The sequence below is a fragment of the Ananas comosus genome, linkage group 5 (assembly GCF_001540865.1).
Source record: "Ananas comosus cultivar F153 linkage group 5, ASM154086v1, whole genome shotgun sequence".
In the NCBI taxonomy this organism is placed as follows: domain Eukaryota; kingdom Viridiplantae; phylum Streptophyta; class Magnoliopsida; order Poales; family Bromeliaceae; genus Ananas; species Ananas comosus.
The window spans coordinates 13,455,447-13,478,954 of record NC_033625.1 but is presented as its reverse complement, the minus strand read 5'-3'; the positions used below and the strand labels follow the sequence as shown (position 1 = coordinate 13,478,954).

Below are 23,508 nucleotides of genomic sequence, written 5' to 3'. Positions count from 1 at the left end.
TTAGTGGAGTCTTATAAATAGCTCTTTGTGAGAAGCTGTGAGGGTGTACGGCAGGAGCTTGTGTGGTGCCGTACCCGAGAGAGAGAAAAAGAGAGAGAGAGAGAGTTATCCAATGTGTTGAGTGCACCTAGTGCACGGGTGCGCGTGGATGATTGTCTTCTTTGTGGAATTATAGAAGACGAGAGAAGGGTAGGAGAGATTCAAGAAAGAGGGCTCGGGTTGTAGCTACTCTGTGCAGAAGAGGAGTCAGGTGTAATCTTCTCTTATTTAATGAATCTTATTTTACCTACATATTTTTCTCTTTTATGATTGTATCAGCTTTTGCTGAGGACACGGGTTTATGGTAAAAAACCCGATTTGACGCTTCCGTTGCGGAATCCCAACAATCGATACCGGATCCACAGCAGTCGGTATCGGAGCGAGTTGCGGATTCACGAGATCCAGTACCGGGGCGAGTACCGGATTCCCAACAAGTGGTATCAGAGCCAAAGGTTACCGATCTGCGGGAGAGATCGACGGAGATGGCCACGAAATTCGAAATCGAGAAGTTCGACGACAAGAACAATTTCGGATTATGGCAAATTAAAGTACGAGCAATCCTCGTACAGCAAGAGTTAGACGAGACGTTGAACGAGAAGGAGGCGAAGCCGGCAGAGGTCACGGATGCGGCATGGACGAAGATGGAGCGGAAGGCGCTGAGTACGCTTCATCTATCATTAGCAGATGAGGTTCTTTACAATGTAGTCGGCGAGACGACACCGGCGAAATTGTGGAAGAAATTGGAAGATCTGTACATGACCAAATCCCTGACGAACAGATTGTATTTGAAGCAGCGACTGTTTACGTTGCGGATGCAAGAAGCGGCGAGCCTACATAATCATCTAAATGAGTTCAACAAGGTGGTAGCCCAGTTGACTAGCATCGGAGTCAATCTGGATGATGAAGATAAGGCGCTGATTTTACTATCTTCGCTACCGGCGATATATGAGCATCTGGTGACCACGTTGCTTTATGGCAAAGAGACCATAAGCGTGGGGGCAGTCACGGCGGCGCTTCTCTCGAACGAGATACGGAAGATGACTCAAGAGTCCGGCACATAGAACCGGGATACAGCTTTGGTGGTTAGAGCGAAGAAGAAGGCGACAACATTAGCGACCGGAGATCGACAGAAGAAGCCGCTATCTGAGGTGGAGTGCTTTTACTGTCACAGGAAAGGGCATATAAAGCGCAACTGTCAAAAACTTCAGAATGATCTGAAGGAGTTAAAGCGACAGAAGGAGCAAACTGTCGTGAACCAGGACGAGACGGTATCAGCGACGACGCAGACAGCAGAGTCGGAGATGATCGATTCTGATGTGTTGTATGCGGCAACCGGAGGTGCGAAAATTTCGGACGATGCGTGGGTGCTCGATTAGGCGTGTTCTTTTCACGTATGCCCAGAGAAGGAGTCTTTTGCCACCTATAAGGCGATCAAAGGTGAAAAGGCGCTGATGGGGAACGGGACAGCGTGCAAGGTATTGGGAGTCGGCACGGTAAAGATCCGAATGCACGATGGGGTCGTGAGGACGCTGACAGGTGTGCGGCACGTTCCTGGATTGAAGCGGAATTTGATCTCGTTAGGCGCATTGGACTCGAAGGGTTGCGATATTTCGGCTTCAGGTGGAGCTATGAGGGTCCGAAAACGAGATCGGGTCGTGTGCGAGGCGAACAAGCGTGGGAACTTATACGTTCTGAACGGAAGCACAGTCAGAACGAGAGCGAAAACGGTTTGGGTTCCAAAAGTTCGCGGAGGTGCAGTCGCTCGAGGCGGAGCGGCGGATGCGGCGACATCGAGCGGAGGAGACAAGCTCAAGGTGGAGCTTGCATGGTGAGCTCGACGTGACGGTTGAAAATTACAAATCAAACCAAGGTGGAGAATGTTAGGATTTGATTAGATTTGTAGTTAAATCCTATTTGGATAAGAATTAATATTTAAATCTGTTTGAGATAAATTAAGATTTAAATATTAATTAGAGGATAAACCTAACTAGATTAGGATTAATATTTAAATCTATTAGAGATTAATTAAGATAGATTTAGATATTAATTGGAGTAGAAATCCTAAATATATTAGGATTGGGGTACGTTTTAGTAGAGCCTTATAAATAGCTCTTTGTGAGAAGCTGTGAGGGTGTACGGCAGGAGCTTGTGTGGTGCCGTACCCGAGAGAGAGAAAAAGAGAGAGAGAGAGAGTTATCCAATGTGTTGAGTGCACCTAGTGCACGGGCGCGCGTGGATGATTGTCTTCTTTGTGGAATTATAGAAGACGAGAGAAGGGTAGGAGAGATTCAAGAAAGAGGACTCGGGTTGTAACTACTCTGTGCAGAAGAGGAGTCAGGTGTAATCTTCTCTTATTTAATGAATCTTATTTTACCAGCATATTTTTCTCTTTTATGATTGTATCAGCTTTTGCTGAGGAGACGGGTTTATGGTAAAAAACCCGATTTGACGCTTCCGTTGCGGAATCCCAACAATCGATACCGGATCCACAGCAGTTGGTATCGGAGCGAGTTGCGGATTCACGAGATCCGGTACCGGGGCGAGTACCGGATTCCCAACACATGTTGCAATTTCCTCAGAGAGAAAGATCACTAGTTTGAAACCCAAATATAGTAGAACACAAATCAATTTGCTCAAAATCGAATCTCATTGAAAAAAACATAACAATGAGATTTCCACGAAAACTTAATTGATGTTGTAGTTCATAGTAGATCCTCCTTGTTTTTATTTGTAGTCCAATATGAGTGTGCGAAGAACTCTGCAATGATCAAATAATTAGGGCCTCGTGAAACGTAACTCAGATTCGGAGGTCGCAGATATTTCATGCTCGTGATTGCTTAATCGTGTTATCTGATTCATGACTAGTTTTCAGTTATGAATCACGCCGTCATGTCCGTCGGGATGGTGGAGCAAAATACCCTATCCTTCGCCTTCCTCGCCTGTCAAATCGTAAAACAATATCAGATATGCAGAAAACAATACCAATGAAGCAAAATTAACCACCTAACTTTGGCGATCAATGCGACGTTACGATAACTGAAATTTCTACAACTAGAGAAGATAAAAGAAGATAAATTTGTTTCGCAAACCTCTTTCTCCCAGTTTGTGCGTAGTGTAATGGCTGCATACAGTAAATCTTGTACGACGCTGCCGCATATGATCCCTATCCAAAGCCCCTGTTCATGGCCATATATGTTTGAGGCCGCAAAAGTTTAGTCGAATGCTATTATTTTCGACGAAAACTAGAATCAATTACAAAAAAGTTTTAAAGGAAATTACAAATGCGGAACAAAATTAATTACCTTTCCTCCAACATGAAAAACAAATGCTATTAGATAAGCCAAGGGAATTCCTACAATGTAGAAAGATCCAAGATTCACAATAGCACCAATCTTCTGCCAACCACATCCTCTCGCAACCCCTACATGTTCATAAAATCAGCATGATTTAAACCCCTAATATCCGAGTTATTAAATGTACACCTCAAAACTCTAAATTTCATATCAAAATGTCATTAATGTTTGGGAAAAACCAAATTTATGAGGGAGAACTTCTAAAAGAAGTGTATCAGTAAGCCGAAGCCATATTGAGAGAAAAGAAGTACAAGGACTGAAAGAGAGATACATGAAAAACACAATTCTTCAACAAAGACAAAAATATTATTATTCGATTCTAAAAACTAATTACAATAACCGAACGTCACGTATATATAAATGGTTGATATCTGAATCCTATTATAATTGATGATAATAAATTCTAATGTATCACTAAATCTAAACCGAACAGAAATAATCAAATAATCAGACTCAAAATAGACAAAATACAAAACTTTTCGAAAATTACATAAAAATGTAAAAAAGAAGGTCTAAATAGTTGAATTTGGTCCTATACGTAGATCTCGAAAAGTGTTTTTCGAATTAGGATTGCAAGCTAAAAACGAACACTCGAGCGAAAAGTTGTGATCGTTGAAAGATTTTCCGCGCTGATTGTAAAAATTGTGGAACTCGGCTAGATTTTCTTCATATTATGTAATCGAAGAGAATGAGAGAAGCAAAATAAGTTTTAAAGACAAAAAATTACATGAACATAGTAAACTTGACATGAAAATAGAACAAAGAGTTTACCTGAAAGAACACTTTGGATTCCGTCGAAGACGTGGGATACTGCAAGAATCGGCAGCATGACAGCCACATATTTCACAACCTCCTCTTCATTGCTGTATGCATATCCCCAGACGCCGCGCACCAAAATCATGATCAGTCCAACCATTACTCCTTCTGCAATGCACAAAAACACCACTACGCGTACCGCGAGCCGAGCTGTATCAGGCCGCCCCGCACCGAGCTCATTTGAGACGCGCGTGCTATGAAAAAGCGAGGAAAGAAGAGATGAGAATATCTTTTTGTTCAATTCAAATAAAAGAGAGAGAGAGAGAGAGAGAGAGAGAGACACTTTGCGTGCACAACTAACCTTATTGCAGCTCCAAGACCGAAAGGAATCATGAATGCCAACGAAGCAGTGTTAAGGCTAAAGAAAAACAAGATGCTCTTAGTACAAGAATATGACAAAACTGTAATGACGAGCGTACGAGCAGAAACGAAAAACGACGATCAGGAAGTAAACAAACCACAAAAACAGTAAAAGAAAATAGAACACAAGGATTTGCGTGGAAAAGGAAAGAAAAACTGGAACGTGATCTGATCTGTTTGTTCCTTAATTGTTTGATCCGATCCCTCAGCTTTCATCACAGGCATCCTTTTTTTCTTAAAATTTGTCGCACCGCGAAGCTTTTGGTGAATCGTGAGCACAAAATCGAACTCGATAACCAAATTTCGAGACACAAAACAATGAAACTAAATAAGCATTTCTAACCTTATCGATAGCACGGAAGTTTCAAGCTGCGGGTTCGGAAGAAGACCAGAAAGAAGCACGAGAAGCTCGTACGACCACCATTCCAGGCTGTCTCAAGAAGCACTTTAGGTCAGAAATAGTGATCTGATCATAAACAAAATTATATGATGAATCACAAGTTCAACTGTTTTCCTACCAAACCATCAAAGCTGACGGAACGGCGAGTCTGATGAAGCTCAAAGTATCATGAAAAGCCTCTCTCGAAAAGCCGGTCCAAGTCTTCTTGCAGTCATTCGACAGTCGAACATAAGCTGCCAGCAGTAACACATTTATCCAGTATGATATAGCATTTGCCAGAGCAGCACCTTTGCTACCGAGGCCTAATCCATACACCAACACCCAACAAACTCCGATGTGAAGCAAAGCCGTGAGCCCGGAGCTTATCATAACCGGAAGGACGATGTTCTGCGTCTGCAGGAATCGGACGTGGCACTGCAGAAGGCCGTACGCGAAGAGCGCGGGGATCATCCATCGAGCGTATATTCCAGCTTCGTTTGCGATCTCCAGGTCTTGCCCGCAGAGAACAAGGATTTGGCCAGTGCAGGCCCAGATTACAGTGAGCGGAACGCTTACGAGCATGAGCACTAGCATTGCCCTCTGCATGTGAATGCCAAGCATGTGATTCTGCTTCGCTCCAAAGGATTGCCCACATAGAGTATCCAAAGCGCTTCCCATTCCCATCTAATTAAAAAGGAATTAGAATAGTAAAGCTTTGATAACCAAAAGAGAATTGACTAAGCAGTGACAAAACCATAAAACACAAATTCAGTGCCAAAATAGAGCTTTCATGTAATTTACGCACATATTTTACACTAATAAGTACTGTTTTTAAAAGGATCTTTAAGCTCTCTCCGACAACTACAGCTTTACATTGCATAATCCTCGCCACTGTCTTTGGATGAAATGATAAACCTTCAACTATCTGTTCGTATATCAAATGTTCGTCGACTAAACATGTGAGCAGAAGCTAACAGCGAGGTACGGTATAAAAGACAATGTATTCTAGCATAATTTCAATGATACTATGTATTAAAGCGAAGGAATTTTCTTATTCTATGTTGCACGGACACAGACACGGGACGGACATGAACATTAGCTATGCACATATGTACGTAGATGCAAATATTCCTACATCTCTTTCTACAGAAATGTAGTAGTGCCCGCATGTAGATGAAAAAATTGAATCCTACATGCTCTGTTCATTTAATAGGAAATTGATGTCACAAGAGTCGCAACTTATTGTACATGCCAAAAATGTTTAAGCGAAAGTTACTAATGTAGTACGCAAACAACCAAGCATCATACCAATATTTTCTGATGCAGAACCGTCAGATGCGAACAATATTCAGCTTACTAACCATAAAACACTAGAAAATTCATAATGTACAGTCTTTAGTTTCAGCTATTACATGTAAGGCTTCAAGATTAACAGAAAACTTAATCCCTGGTCCAAATGCTAAAAGAAACAAAGTGTGTGTGTATTTTGCTCTTCTGGAAATATTCGATATGTGCGGAACGTATACGCGAAGTGTATATCCAATGCAAATGTTTTAACATGGTACTCTCTATGTAGATGCTTAGGGGATTGAAATATCTCTACATCACAGGCCTTATGCCGTTTATGCTGGCGAAGGATGAGAAAGGAAACACTATTAATTTGTTTGCTGTCTCCTAAGAAGCTAACTTAACTAATTATCAGAAAAACAGGGCCAAATGGATTGCTATTTCCTATTCCTTTTCCATGAAGATCTTTACATACAAAGTAGTATAAATCTAAATTTCTGATATACAAGTGCCCTAACACTTCTGTAGTTTTTCTTCTTTTCCTTTCTGATCCATTTTATAGTCAAAATAGTTAACCCAGAAAAAGACTGGTCACTAGTTTCTGCAGGAAGGAGATTTTGCACTAGAAATTGACAATCAAGACTTCCTCCTCCAGTTGAGGAGAAGGAAATACCCTAAATAATCATAGAATTTTCATTTGATAAAGACAAATAATTATAGCTTTGATGCTTCTAATTGTATGGCTAATTCTTAAATAAACTCTTGCCATAAACTAACATGACACATGACATGTAGTGAGAACTAAAACCACAACATTAGGCTATTTTATTTTTCTAAACATTAGATAATGATAGATTTCTTGAATCATACATGCTAAAAAAAAATCATACATAAAGACATGTTTCATCACTTTTGGCCTTGTTTGGCACTCAGTATTGGATTGAATGGGATAGCACAGAGATTTCGACAAGATTTGGGCACAGTAAGATTCCTCGCATGACTCAGACCTCTCTACCAGCATCGCTCTCTAGACTTATCCTATCCGGTTCAATTCTGAACCGGTTATGAACAAACAATAAAGAAGAAGGGAGATGAAAGAATTGTGGTGCAAAGGACGTACCAACACACTGAAACCAGTGACTGTAGCAAAGGAGTTGGCCATGGAAGAGCCAGAGAGGGCAAGCTCCCCAAGATGGCCCACAAACATTATGGATATGACTTGTATGATGGTTTGCAGAAGGTTCCCTGCTATGAGAGGCCCTGCCAACCACAGCTGCTTCTTCACCTCCCTCACAACCTCCCCTCCCCCTTCTCTCTTGTTATCACAGCTTGTCAGCAGAGGAGCCTCCATGCTTGGCTTCTCCATCTCCTTCTCCCTCCCTCTCTCTCCCTCTCTCTCTATAAGGGAGTGATTGAGTTTGTTAAGAGAGAGAGGAAGAGTTGGAGGGGATTGTCTCATGTATTTGTAGGGTTCAAAATGTGAGGGGAAAAGTCCAGGCACATGGAAAAACTACAAATAAAGATTTGTTTTATGCCATTTATTGGCATAGTCCTTTTGTTTTTTTGTGAACATGATTATATGATTTTTATTTTCGGAGAGAACTTCAAATACCATTCCGTGATTCCGCGTCTTCTTATTTTAGTACTATGTAATTTAAAGTGTATCAATTTAATATTATACTAGTATAGAGACCCGCGCGATGTAGCGGGTAGATAATAAAAATAAATTTTTAAAATTTTAATAAAATTTATATTTACAGCTTATAGGAAGTTATACCATGTTAAGCACAATCAATTTGTATAACTAAATTCAATTGTTAAAAAATAAAATCATAGCTAGAAACATATGAAATACATAAATAATAACTTAACGTTTTTGGCTTAAGAAAATTTTGGGTGGGGTCTCAGGCTCCAGTCTCCACATCATACTTTTTAATCTATGAAAAGAATTTTGCCCACAACAGTGTTTACTAAAAAAAAATGGTCATAAGATGAAAATAAAACAAAAAACATCAATCTTAAAAAAACTAATATTTTTTTGGAGCACTTCTCTTACTTATCCAAACCTTATACATCTTCTTAATTTTCAGCTGGTAGTTGCTTCCCGCGTCGAGTCACTTCTGAATTTTCATTGTAACCTATGAACAAACATCTCATCTGCATCACCAAACTGCGATATCTAAACCGATACAGTCTTGCCATCACATCAACCACAGAAATTCTAATACTTAAACAATTTGATTTACCAAGAAGTCCCTGCGATTCTTGAGAAGCGAGCTCCCGCACAACGCCCCCGCGAAGAGGAGGCTAGGACGTCGCTCCCCTCGGCCCAGTGTGGGCATGCGCGAGCCACGCGAGGAGACAGCCGAGGTGGCGACGGTTCACGGCGAGCGAGGGCTTCGGCGCAGACCGGTCTGCGCGAGCACTTATATAAGCCACGGCTGGACTTTACAGGACAATATTTCTTGAAGGAGACAACGTTCTTCGCATGCTCTTCTTCTTCATTATCCTCATAATCTTTGTTAACACAATGAGATAGAGAGAGTGTGAGGTGAGCGATTACATGAAAATCTTCTTTTTTGCATGGAAAATAACATGTTATGCAAAAAAGAGGAGGTGGGGGGATTAATGGTGGAGAGGAGAGGATTGGAGTTACAAATTAAGCTCACTAATTGGTAGAATATGATGCATGTAATTAAATGTGGGGAGGTGAAGGGTTGAGCATTTAGAAATGGAGATGAAACGTAAATTTAAAAAAATGAGAGCTTGCCAAGTCATTATTTCATATTGGGGATTCAGAACATATCATGCAAAAGAGATGGTGAGGGATTAATGGTGGAGGGGAGTGGATTGGAGTTACAAATTAAGCTCATTAATTGGTGGAATATGATGAATATAATTAAATGTGGAGAGGTGAAGGGTTGAGCATTTAGAAGTGGAGATAAAACGTAAATTAAAAAAAATGAAAGCTTGCCACGTCATCATTTCATATTGAGGATTCATATAAGAGTATAGATGGTTTTTTTTTTCTTTTTATTTTTTATTTTATTAAGTTTTTTTATTAAATCAGTGACAAAGTTAAAACTAAAGAGTATTAAAGTGAATATTCGATAAACCTAGTTGGGTATCTGAAGTTTTTTTTGTATATAATTTAACGAAATATTAACGGAGGAGTTGACGAAAGGAAAAAAATAAAACCACAGGGTACTAACTTGATGCACTTTAAACCACAGGATAGTAAAGTGAGAAAATGCGAAACCACATAGATGGTATTTGAAGTTTATCCTTATTTTTAGTATGTACAATATGCGCCACGAGCAATGCTACTGATACACCACAAAAAAGGTATATATTTTACACCCATTCATAAATCTTCTATATATAGCTATTTAAGAACTATCAACTAGAATTCGAATTTGGGTCTCGGGTACCAACCAACAAGCCCTTTGCCATTTGCTTTAGGGACGGTCGGTATATATATATATATATATTTTATCTAATAATTACCGTTCTGTTTAAACTGCAATTATTTCATGCCGTAACAAAACAACTCTGGAACTAGAAGCTAAAAGGCAAAAGCCAAAAGGACATGAACCATATATGTGTAGAATTACTATACTATCGAAAGTATAGAAGACTTGGTGCTTCTGACTTTTTGACCTTTGGATCAAGAATTAAATGAATAGGATGATTGCGGTTCCCTTAGGTTGAATGGTAATTCTATTGTTGAGTGGTCTCTATAGGATAATAGTATTAATCCAAAGATTAAAAATGATAAACAAGATTGATCTAAGGACCAAAAAATTGAAAGCACCAGTTCCTCTATATTTCCGATAGCATATAGTAGCTCTACTCCCATATATATAATCGAATTAAAATGTGGTTATATTGATTTGCAACAAATTAAGTACAAATCTGAATAAAACCAAATGTAATCTGACGTGGTTTGTTTAACTTAACTTATTTTATTTGGACAATCGTACTGAGTTAGGATGCTGTTAATAGACTAATAATTATAATCAATTGAGACCAATGTTTAACTTAACTTATTTTATTTGGACAATCGTACTGAGTTAGGATGCTGTTAATAGACTAATAATTATAATCAATTGAGACCAATCTATAATTGAATGACGTTGATCTAAATGTCACTACCTCGCCTCTAATGGACGCGTACAGTTGATAAAAAATCCTGTAAACAAGGGTAATATATATATATAAAAAAAAAAAGAAAAAAAAAAGAAAGAAACGGTGCATGTACATGTACGCCATCCAACAATTAAATTATTTTTTAAAAAAAATTAATATAAAAATATGAGACTCCAGATAGTTTTATATATAAGATATAATAGGATTAAATAGCATTTTGAACAGTGGTTAAACCCAAGAGATTAAAAAAGTTAAGTGTGATCGGATTAGAGTAGTTTTAGAATGAATGACCTTCTAGAAAGTAGGGTGTCAAATATGATATGAGTCTCGGCTGAGTTAGGGTTATATAGTGGAAAGAGTGAAATTCTTATACTGATGATTATTGTGAGTAAAGCGTGGCTCCCTATAAATTTGGCAGTAGTTAAGCTCAAGAGGTTAAGAGAGTTAAGTATGTTAAGACTAGAATAGTCATAAGATGGGTGCTAAATCCCCTGAGAAGTTTTTATGTATATCTGTTTTTTTAACTTTTTGCTCTTGAATTCAAAATTTTATATTTTATTTTCTTAAAAATTTTAGAGATACTTTTAGAAGAATATAGTGTTAATGGAGAGAGCAAAATGTGTAAACTGTTCTTATTTATTTTTATAAAAATAATAATTTTTAATATTTTTTTTGTTATTTTTAAAATAATTTTTAGTATAAATTAGAAGAAATGAAATGGACTGGATATTGACGAAAGCTGATGCATCAACTTAAAATTTTATATGATAAAATATAAATTTTAGATAGTCATAAAGAAAAGGCAAAAAAAATTTATAGGAGAATGATTTTTTGTATAGAAGCTGAAAATTATGGTAAAGTTAATTGAGCCTTAGTAGATGAACAGAGTGAAAAATTTCTGCTTATTTTTTAGTGCCTGTTTGTATAAAAAATGATAATATATAGTGTAGAGTTATTATATTATTAGAAGCATAGAATATTTGATGTTTCCGACTTTTTGACTTTTGGATCATGAATTGTACGATTGGGATGATTGCGGTTTTTCTAGAGTTGAGCAATACCTCTAGGGTTGAGTGGTTCCCACAGGATAATAGTAATAATCCAAAGGTTAGAAATACTCAAAGTGGTTGATATAAAGGCAAAAAGTCGGAAGAACCACACATCCTATATGCTTCCGACAGCATAGTAGCTCTACTCATATATATATATATATATATATATATATATATATATATAGAGAGAGAGAGAGAGAGAGAGAGAGAGAGAGAGAGAGTGGAGCTAGAATACTTTTGGAAGCACCAACCGCTTGGTGCTTCCAAGTTTCTAACCTTTGGATTCACTCCTTAATTACTAATACCCTTTGGATCAAACACTATTCCACCTACCACCACCTATCACCACCTACCACTATCATCTCAATCCTACATCTCTCAATCCAATGGTTAAAAACTCACAAGCACCACCTACTTGGTGCTTTTAAGAGTATTCTAGCTCAACTATATATATATATATATATATATATATATATATATATATATATATGAGCTTAGACTATTTACCAATACACTCATCATGTCTATTTAGGTTTAAGCCAGCATCATACTTTGTTTTGATATTAATACCCTTGATTAAACACTATTCCACCTAGACCATCACCTACCACATCATCTCAACCTCACATCTCTCATCCAATGGTTAAAAACACAACATAGTATCACCCCCATGATACTTTTACAATATCATGCCCTTACTCTCTCTCCCCTCTCTCTCTCCATCTCTCTCTCTCCTCTCTCTCTCTCCTATATATATAATATATCAATTAATAATCTAATATATATATATATATCTGTGTGTTGTGCGCCGCTCGCATCGAGTAACGCCGTGTTTGTGTTTGTGTCACCCAATATCCCAAATTATATAGTTATGACCAGATGGGTATATAGCTTGATGTAAATAACATAATAATCTGGCTAACATTTGAGCCGATTGTTTTTGCCCAACAGTCTATTATTCGCTATGGGTCGGTCGTTATATTTAAATGTAATGCCATTCACCACTAAGAAGTGATGAGATATACCGGTGAGGTCTAACTCAGTGCTTAACTAGGCTAAGCATTTTGGGTCGGTCAGGTCGTTACAATATATTATAATATATATAAAAGAGAAATAGGAGAGAGAGAGAAGATTCGGTCTACTATATGCTACGGTACACGAGTGTTCGGGTATATTTAATATCAAGCCATATCACCAGCTAGAAATTAATAGTACGACTGAGTCAACGTCACGTGCTAAACGGAACTAACATTTGCCGGTCCAGGTCGTACAATATTATATAAATATAATACATATATATATGTATCACGTACATGTACAATATAATATGTACATATATAAATATATTACATGTACAATAATAAATTAATAAAGCATATAATACATATATTATTATATTGTACATATATGTATGTACATTTACATATATATAACTACATTACATATAATCATGACAATGTATATATATATGTATATATCTATACATGTAGCATATAAATATTATGTACATGTTGAGCTTAGACTATTTACCAATACACTCATCATGTCTATTTAGGTTTAAGCCAGCATCATACTTTGTTTTGATATTAATACCCTTGATTAAACACTATTCCACCTAGACCATCACCTACACATCTATCTCAACCGTCACATCTCTCATCATAGGTTAAAAAACACACAGTATCACCCCCATGATACTTTTACAATATCTATCCCTACTCTCTCCTCCCCCTCTCTCTCCTCTCTCTCTTCATCTCTCTCTCTCTATATATATAAATATAATATAAATAATTATATATATATATATACTGTGTGTTTGTGCGCCGCTCGCATCGAGTAACGCCGTGTTTGTGTTTGTGTCACCCAATATCCCAAATTATATAGTTATGACCAGATGGGTATATAGCTTGATGTAAATAACATAATAATCTGGCTAACATTTGAGCCGATTGTTTTTGCCCAACAGTCTATTATTCGCTATGGGTCGGTCGTTATATTTAAATGTAATGCCATTCACCACTAAGAAGTGATGAGATATACCGGTGAGGTCTAACTCAGTGCTTAACTAGGCTAAGCATTTTGGGTCGGTCAGGTCGTTACAATATATTATAATATATATAAAAGAGAAATAGGAGAGAGAGAGAAGATTCGGTCTACTATATGCTACGGTACACGAGTGTTCGGGTATATTTAATATCAAGCCATATCACCAGCTAGAAATTAATAGTACGACTGAGTCAACGTCACGTGCTAAACGGAACTAACATTTGCCGGTCCAGGTCGTACAATATTATATAAATATAATACATATATATATGTATCACGTACATGTACAATATAATATGTACATATATAAATATATTACATGTACAATAATAAATTAATAAAGCATATAATACATATATTATTATATTGTACATATATGTATGTACATTTACATATATATAACTACATTACATATAATCATGACAATGTATATATATATGTATATATCTATACATGTAGCATATAAATATTATGTACATTACATATATATATGTACATATATACGAATATACATCTTTAAATATATAATGTATCATATATATAACATATATATATTATATATAATGTACATATATATAGTACATATGTAATATATAACATATTATAACATATATATGTACATATATATACATATATATACATATATGTACATATATATACATATATATACATATGTATATATATATATATACATATGTATATGTATATATATATATATATATACATATACATATGTATATATATATATATACAGAGAAAGAGAGAGAGAGAGAGAGAGAGAGTTCGGCTACTATACTATCGATAGCACGGGGCCTCCCGTGCTACCAAGTTGTTTTCGATGATGTGGCTTTCAAATCGACGATCGGCTCCGTTAGACTTGATCTACACTATTAAAAATATTTGGAAAATAAATTTCATAATTTTTTGATATCATTTACCTATCAAACAAATAGTCTAAAATTGAACGGCTGAAAATAAAAATCTCATAAAAAATAATGATAAAAGATTTAAATTTAAGATCAGATTTACTGATCTTACTCTAAATAGTGAAAAAAAATTTCAATAAAATTTTCATCGGATTTGAATTGTTTTACACCGTTAAACTAAAAAACACGCCACATCGGCCATTACAATTGTCAATTTTGAGATCTTTTGATCACTAGTCAAATGATGTCAAAAAATTATAAAATTTAGTTTTCAAATACTTTTAATAGTGTAGATTAAGTCTAACAGAGCCGATCGTCGATTTGGAAACCGCATCATCGAAAACAACTTGGTAACACGGGAGGCCCCATGCTACCGATAGTATAGCAGCTGGACTATATATATATATATATATATATATATATATATATATATATATATATATATATATATATATCGAGTACGTCTTCTATATTTTCGAAAGTACGGGGGCCTTCGTGCTTATAAGTTATTTTTGATGATAGAGCATCTGATTCGGCGATCGGTTCCGTTAGACATGATCTACGCTTTTAGAACTATTTAAAAACCAAATTTCATAATTTTTTGACATCATTTACCAAGTGATCAAAGAGTCTCAAAAATGACTATTTTAACGGCCGATGTGGCACGTTTTAAAGTTCAACGGTGTAGAAGAATCCAAATTACATAAAACTTTAATAGAAAATTCTACTTAACATCAAGAGTAAGAACAATATTTCCAATTTGAAATTTGAGTCTTTTTTCACTATATTTTACGAGATTTTTATTTTCAGCCGTTCATTTTGAGCCTACCTGTTTACCAGGCAAATGAAGTAAAAAAATTATAAAATTTGGTTTCTAAATAATTCGAATAGCGTAAATCATGTCTAACGAAGTCGATCTCCAAATCAGATGCCCCATCAACAAAAATAACTTACAAGTCCGGAAGCCTCTATATTTTCGAAAGTATAGGAGCCTAACTCTCTATTTCTTTCTCTCTCTCTCTCTCTCTCTCTCTCTCTCTCTCTATATATATATATATATATATATATATATCTATGCTGGAATACTATCAATAGAACCAAGCTATTAGTGTTATTAGTTTTTTAGCCCTTAGATTGAGAAATGTACGGTTAGGATGATGTGGGCCCCTAGGGTTGAGTGGGTGCTTGAATCTAACGGTGTAAAACTCGATAGCACCAATCCCTTGATGCTATTAATAGTATTCCAGTCGGACTATATATATATATATATATATATATATATATAATTAGGCTGAAATACTATTAGTAGTAAAATGCACTTTTTGCTATCAAGTTTTTAACCCTTAGATGAAAAATTATAGGATTAGGATGATATTAGTCAGTTAGAGTTGAGTGGTCTCCACTGGGTTATAGTATTTAATCCAATAGTTAGAAATGATGAAAAGAGTTGATCCAAAGGCTAAAAAACTGATAGCAATAATGAAATTTTGCTACTAATAGTAGCCTAGTCCAACTCTCTCTCTCTCTCTCTCTCTCTCTATNTAACATCGAAAACGAGCTGGAAGCACGGAAGGCTCCGTGCTTCCGATAGCATAGTAGCCTCACTCTATATATATATATATATATATATATATCAAACAAGTTAAAGAGAAGGACAGAAAAGAAATAAAATAAAATAAAAGTATGGCTACTGAGGGCAGAGGGCAGAGAAATAACTAAGTCAAAAAGAAGTAGAGAAAAGACAGAAAAAGAAGAGAAAAAAAGAAAAAAAAAGTATGACTATTGAGGGCGGAGAAAGAAGACTGTTCATCTTTCTTTTGGAAAGCTCTGTTTTTGTGAGACAAATATGTATACAAACGTGTTATGACTTATTAGTTGACTATTTTGTCTCCATCACAAAGGGAGTCTACGACACAAGAGGTGAATACTAATTCCCCCACACTCTTATCTCTACCAAATATTAATTAATTATCAATTAATTAATTGAAACTTGGTTCCCAAGAGATAGATCTATGTCGGATGCTGCCGTGACCAATTTTACTTCAGATATAAAAATACAAGGATAATTATATATTTTGTTTCAAATAATTTCGCTCTTAGTATCCATTAAGTAATTTCGAATTAAATCCAGATAAAATTTGTACTGAGTTAAAAAAATTTTAAAATATATATTTTTTTATCAACAACTTAAGGACAAATTAATAAAAAAATTGGTAACGATAGAAAGTATATTTAAAAAGACAAAGTAATAATTTAGAGAAAAAACTTTAAAAAACTCCCCGTGGTTTCGTAGTTTCTCACTTTAGTACTCTGTGGTTTAAAGTGTATCAATTTGCCCCCCTGTGATTTCGTTTCTATCTTTTCGGTAGCTTTTTCGTTAATATTTTATTAAATTATATACAAAAAACTTCAAATGCCCATCTAGATTTATCAAATATTCATTTTAGTACCCTTTAATTTTAACTTTATCACTGATTTAAGAAAAAAAAATAATAAAATTGATAAGAAAAAGAGAAAAAAAAATCACATGGGGGCAAATTGATACATTTTAAATCACAGGAGGGCAAAGTAAGAAACTACGAAACCACCGGAAGGGTTTTTGAAGTTTTCCTTAATTTATAAAGATAACGGTTGTTTTAATATTTTTCTAAGTAAGGTTAATAAAAAAGTCCAAAAATTTTCAAAAATATATAAATAATTATTCTTAAAAATAAATAATTATAAAAAAATAATCAAGAGGTTGTCAATGACCCGTAGAGATCAAATATCCTTGTTAATTTTTTGTCGCATGTAAACGGTGCATGCATTGAAACTTCTCGAAATTGCCATATTATTATGATTATTATTATTATTATTATTATTATTGTTATTGTTATTATTAGTACGATCCACAATCTCTGTCTATTGAATTATATATCGAGAGCAAGTTTGACCAAAAATGTCATCAATGGTAAATTAATGAGTTTCGATATTACTTATTTATTTTTTAGTAATAGGGGCACTTGAATCAATGAATTATACTGATTAATATAATCTAAATGTAGCAATCTCTCGAGTGACAGAGCTTCTTTTGCAAATGTATCCTGGAAAAACTTTTTATATTTTCTCAGATTCAGCATCCATCATCAAAGCTTTGTACCGCAGGAGTTATCACTCAGATTCGCTAACACCTGAAGCTCGGATAAAAATCATGGAACTATGGTTTTTTACAGAGAGATTCAATTTCTTCAACTTCATATGGAATTCGAGATTTTTTAAACATGCTATAATTGCGGATTGCTTAGCCACTTGGGGACTCACAGGCAAATAAACTTTCTTTTTAGTCTTTTATTGATGAATTTTCTCAAATCTGTATCCACTGATTAATTAAATAAGATCACCTCATGACGTACTTTCCCTCAAAAAGAAAAAAAAAAGATTAATATAATCTAAAATATATGAAGTGCCTAAAAGCTAATTTCTATATTTTTCAATGTTAATTATTTATTCATTAGTAGTAGAGAATAATCCAAAATGATTTAATTTTTTATTAGAAAACTCTTTAAACTATTTGAATCAAGATCAATACCCATGATTCTGAACACAAGAAGTACTCTGTCCTTAAACTTTTTTACCATATTTGCTTTCATTTGTTGATGATGAAAGAAAACATATAAAAGTTTTATTAATTAAGAACGAGGAAGTTTTTAAAGACTGAGAACTCTAAGCTTTTAATTGGCTTAGGTTTTTCGCTGTGAATTGACCTCCTCGAAGCATGTTATGTTCGGCTAGGGGTGTCAACGAGCCGAACACGAGCGAGCTGACACCGACTCGTGTTCGGCTTGATTTCTAAAGGAGTCGAGCACGAGCTGGCTCGTTAAATTATCAAGCCGAAAAATTCAGCTCATTTATTGATGAGCCAAACACGAGCCAAATACGAGCTGACTAATGCATAAAAAGTTAAAACAAATATAAATGATACGTATAGAAAATAAATTTATAAGATCTTACCGATTTGATTTTGATCTGATAGTTGAAACCTTACATATAAATGATTTTTCTATAATTGAGTTGGACTTATATATATATATATATATATATATATATGTATTCGAGTTTTTATCGAGCCGAACACGAGCGAGTTGACCCCAGCTCATGTTCGATTCGTTTATTAAAAGAGTTGAAAAATTCAGCTCGTTTTCATCTTGTTTATTAAGCAAGCAATTCGATCGCGAGCTCATTCCGAGCCGAACATGAGCTGGATTACCACCCCTACTTAGGATTGAGCGGTGGCAACGCCAAATAATCCCACAATAATTTGGGTGTCCTGCACACGTTTTACCAAAAAATTAAATATAGAATTAAATTTGCCTTCACTCATAATATGTCCATAATAATTTTTGGATCTCTCAATTTTTATTCCCAAAATATTCCTAAATAATTTTTTTTTTTTACTAACATCTGCCTAATAATTAATATTTGATCCAGATTGGCTACAGATATATAGCATATCCATAAATTGCAGGCTGGGTTATTGGAAACAAATTTCTTCTTCTTGATTCGCACACAATCTTTTTATGTACCTGTTTACATTATTTATTTACTAATATTCTACTCTCTCTCTCTCTCTCTCTCTCTCTCTCTTTTATTTAGTTAATAATTATCTTAAAGAAATAGGAATTATTGAAAAAAAGAAATGCGACTTTCTTTGCTAAATAATACGAAACAACCATTATCGTCAAAGCTCATTCTCGCGCGCTGACGTCCGGATTCGAGACTATTCGCTAGACCCATAATATGGATTTGAATTAAATAAGACAAAATTAATAATGCTAGAAACTTAGACGTGACCTGACGTGACTTGAACTCAAGACCTTCTGTTCTGATATCATATTAATTAAAAAATAATATTTAAATACTTTTATATTTAACATTATTCTTCTTTTTTCTTCAAAGGAAAAATCAGAGTGCAGTTTCTCTAACATTAAATATTTATAATAAAAAGTTTTAATGCCACCAAATTATTCATAAAAATTATATAGCTACTATGCTATCGAAAACATAGAAGATTTGATGCTTTCGATTTTTTGACCCATGAATTAAGAATTGTACATTTGGGATGATTACGATCCCTCCTAGCGTTGAGCAGTACCCCTAGGGTTGAGTGGTCCTCATAGAATAATAGTATTAATCCAAAGGTTATAAATGATTAAAAGGGCTGATCTAAGGGTCAAAAAATCGGAAGCACCAAGATCCTCTATGCTTCCGATAGCATAGTAGCTCTACTCTCTCTCTCTCTCTCTATGTATATATATATAGTCCGACTATTATGCTATTAATAGTACTAAGCGCTTTATGTTACTAAGTTTTCCGCCATTACATCTGCTCCTTTGACTATTTCCATCCGTTAACGTAGATCATACTATTCAACCAACCGCACATTCAATCCTAGAGAATTTATATCATTCTAACCACACATCGCTTTATCCAAGGGCTAAGCACTCATAAGAGTACAGTAGTTTGACTCGAAGAAAATAAGACTACAATACTCTGATGAATATGACCGCATTCCTACTCATAAGTCGTTTTAGATGATATGAAAACCGACAATCCATATTATTAAACATTATATAGATAGTGAATAAAATTTTCATAAAAAATTCAACTAATTTTGATTCTTTTATATCGTTAAACTAACAACTATTTCATGCCGATCGTTAAAAGTTGTCAATGTGGATCATAAGCGCTAACCAACTGTCCCAAAAGCATGTGCTGATAGGAAGGGTGCACTCATCGCACTTAAGTGTTCAGCCACAGTGCTCACGGGCTTCAACTTGAATCAACCCAGCTGAATGTTGGGTCTATTATTGGACCTCTGTCGTTAGGTCTATTATTGACCACACTATCACTTAACTTATTAGACTCACCCAACTCAATCTATTTGTCTCCTTGGTCAATTGTCACAGGGCAGGAAGTTAAACCTATTTTAGCCCAATAATAAATAACTAACAGTCAACTTTGAGATATTTTGATCTTAAGTTAAATAATATCGAAAAATTATAAAATTTAACTGTTATAAGTTTCAAATACTGTAGATAATATTTGACGGTATGGATTGTCGGTTCGAAATCTCTATCATCGAAAATGACTTATAAGTACGAAAATGATAATACTCATAAGAGTATAGTAGCCGCACTCTATAGAAATATATATAATATATAGAGAGAGAGAGACCATTAACCGAAATGCTTTTAGAAGCGCCGAAATGTTGGTGTTATAATCTTTTTGGCTCATTTGATCAACCCTATCGATACTTACATCATGCACAATAATAGACCCCATAAATAACTTTATTACTAAATTTTTTATTCAATAGTCAAAAAGGTAGATCCAAAAGTTAAAAACATTATAGAAACATATATGGTGGGCAAATCAATTAATTGGGGCGGAACTGAGAGTGAGAGATGGGGATGCCGAGAGATCGGGATGCGAATAGGACATATTTGATAGCCAGAAATGGGTAGGAAGGGAGGGGGTGGAGATGCGAACGGGATGGATCTAGCAACGAGCGAGAGATGGGGATGCGAATGGGATGAACCTAAGAGCATCTTGCCTTGTGGCGAGAGGCTATGTTGGGCCGAGTCATGTTCAAAGTGGCGTGAGGATAGGTGGGCTGAGTCATGTTATAAGTGGCGTGGGGCTGGGTGGGCCGAGTCACAATCGAGACCCGTGGGCGCTGTATTTGTACGCTTTAAGTGGAATTGGTTGCGTATTTCTAACAGCTTGAGCTTTTTAGTTAGCGCCAACGATCTGACAAGTGGTATCAGAGGCAGAGGTCAAGAGTTCAATTCCTGCATGTTGCAGATGCTAGAGTCCTGCCTTATGGCGGGAGGCTATGTTGGGCCGAATTATGTTCGAAGTGGCGTGAGGCTAGGTAAGCCAAGCCATGTTCAAAGTGGCGTGAGGCTGGGTGGGCCGAGTCATAATCGAGATCTGTGGGCGTTGTATCTGTACGCTTTAAGTGAATTGGTTATATATTTTTAACAGCTCGAGCTTTTGGGATTAATGGTTAGCGCCAACGATCTGACAGATTGTCGGTTCGGAAGTTCTATCATCGAAAACGATTTATGAGTACGAAGACGATGATACTGATAAGAGTACAGTAGCCGATATATATATATATATATATATATATATATATATATATATATATATATATAAAAGAGAGAGAGAGAGAGAGAGAGACCAACCGAAATGCTTTTAGAAGCGCTAAAATGTTGGTGTTATAACCTTTTTGGCTCATTGGATCAACCCTAACAATCCTTATGTCATACACAATAATAGACCCCGCCAATAACTTTATTACTAAATTTTTTATTCAATAGCCCAAAAGGTAGATCCAAAAGTTAAAAACATTATAGGAACAGGAACATATATGGTGGACAAATCAATTAATTGGGACGAATGGCGATGCGAAAGGGACGAATCTGAGAGCGAGAGATTGGGGGGTGGGTGGGTGTGGAGATTCGGATGCGATCGGGATGCGAATGGGACGAATCTGAGAGCGAGAGATTGGGGGGTGGGTGGGTGTGGAGATTCGGATGCGATCGGGATGCGAACAGGACAAATCTGAGAGCGAGAGATGGGTCCCGTCCGGGGTGGGTGGGTGGATGTGGAGATTCGGATGCGATCAGGATGCGAACGCGACGGATCTGATCGCTAGAAATAGGTCGCATCTGGGGGGGGAGGATAGCGAGAGATGGGGATGCGAACGGGACGGATCTGATAGCAAGAGATGGGTAGCGTCGTCTTCGAACAACATTTTACTTTTTATGTGTTTCACGTATCCCGAATCTATTTTGCCAATTATCCCATTTTATTTTATTATCTTTTAGTTACAGTTCACGTATAAAAATAATTAACAATCAGATTTAATGAAGGACCCACAAACAAAATAGAAACTAATTACTCAATTTTACCCGCTTGTCACTAATTTTATTTGCGCTATAGTTTGAATTAATGTCTTTTTCTTACAACTCTTTATATTTGAAGAGCAATGAATGGTCTAGATTGCGTATTTAATTCTCTTTTTTAGATTGCTCTTAAGTACTTCCAAATTGACGCAGGTCTAAATTGCGTTGAGAGGAAAAGAGTATAAATAAAGAAAGAGTGAGACGTGAAGAAAAAAATTATTCAAAAAGAGAAAAATATTATTCATCAAAACTCTAGACTGCTTACATTAATCGAATGTCATATGTTTACATAGGTGATATCAGAATCCTGCTAGTATAAAAAATAACATAATATAAAATATTTATATGGCTAAGTTATAAAAAAAATTATGTCAATATCCGTTTTTCACTTTCCCCCCTGTCATTCAAATATCTACGCTTTGCCTCCTTAAAAAATAAAAAAAAAATTCATTTTAATCCCATCGTTAGTGTTCCGTTAGAGTTCCATTTACATTCTATTTTTTATACCCAAAATATTCCCGAAATCCTTCTTCTTCCTCATCCTCGGCCGCGCCGCCTCGCCGTCCGCCGCCCCACTCTCGCTTACCTCTCTGTCCATGCCCGCACACACGCCCTCGCCCGCCTCCGCCACCTCACCCTCGCCCTCGTCCTCGCCCACCTCTCCGTCTACACCCATCTTGAAGAAGATGATGGGCAATTTGGTTGTTTTGCCACAGCGTACCCCCATGTGAATATTTTTTATTTTTTAAAGGAATAAGTGTAGGTTTTTGAATAACATAAAAAGCGGATATTGAGAGAAAGGTTTTCTATAATTTAGCCTATTTCTAAATTTAATTTGACCAGAATAACTATAACCAACTCATTAATTTGTCTCAAAACAGGAAAAATATAAATTCTTTTCAAAAGTAGTCTAAAAGTGCAAGTTGGGAGGTGTAAATAATTAAATTTGGGTCAGAAACTCAGCAGAAACAGTGCTGTTAGGTGCATAGATCTTAAAAAATGTTTCAAATTGGACTTGCATACTAAAGCGGACAACTACGCAAAAAAATATTATGACGGCTTAAAAAAGTTTACAAATTGTTTGTAGAATTTGCCGAACTCAATGGAATTTTCGACCTAACTTCTTATAGTCAAGCTTCCCCATGAATT

The 23,508-nt window shown here is 35.8% G+C and overlaps 1 protein-coding gene across 1 annotated transcript; it reads right to left on the bottom strand.

Moving 5' to 3' along the window:
• On the bottom strand, positions 2,600 to 7,687 carry LOC109710671 (protein DETOXIFICATION 16-like). The gene is made up of 8 exons (XM_020233405.1): positions 7,355 to 7,687; positions 5,087 to 5,631; positions 4,912 to 4,998; positions 4,510 to 4,566; positions 4,164 to 4,402; positions 3,342 to 3,460; positions 3,129 to 3,215; positions 2,600 to 2,978 (listed from the first exon to the last, which is right to left on the bottom strand). The coding sequence occupies exons 1-8, from the start codon at positions 7,598 to 7,600 to the stop codon at positions 2,919 to 2,921; spliced, it is 1,440 nt and encodes a 479-aa protein (XP_020088994.1). The 5' UTR covers positions 7,601 to 7,687; the 3' UTR covers positions 2,600 to 2,918.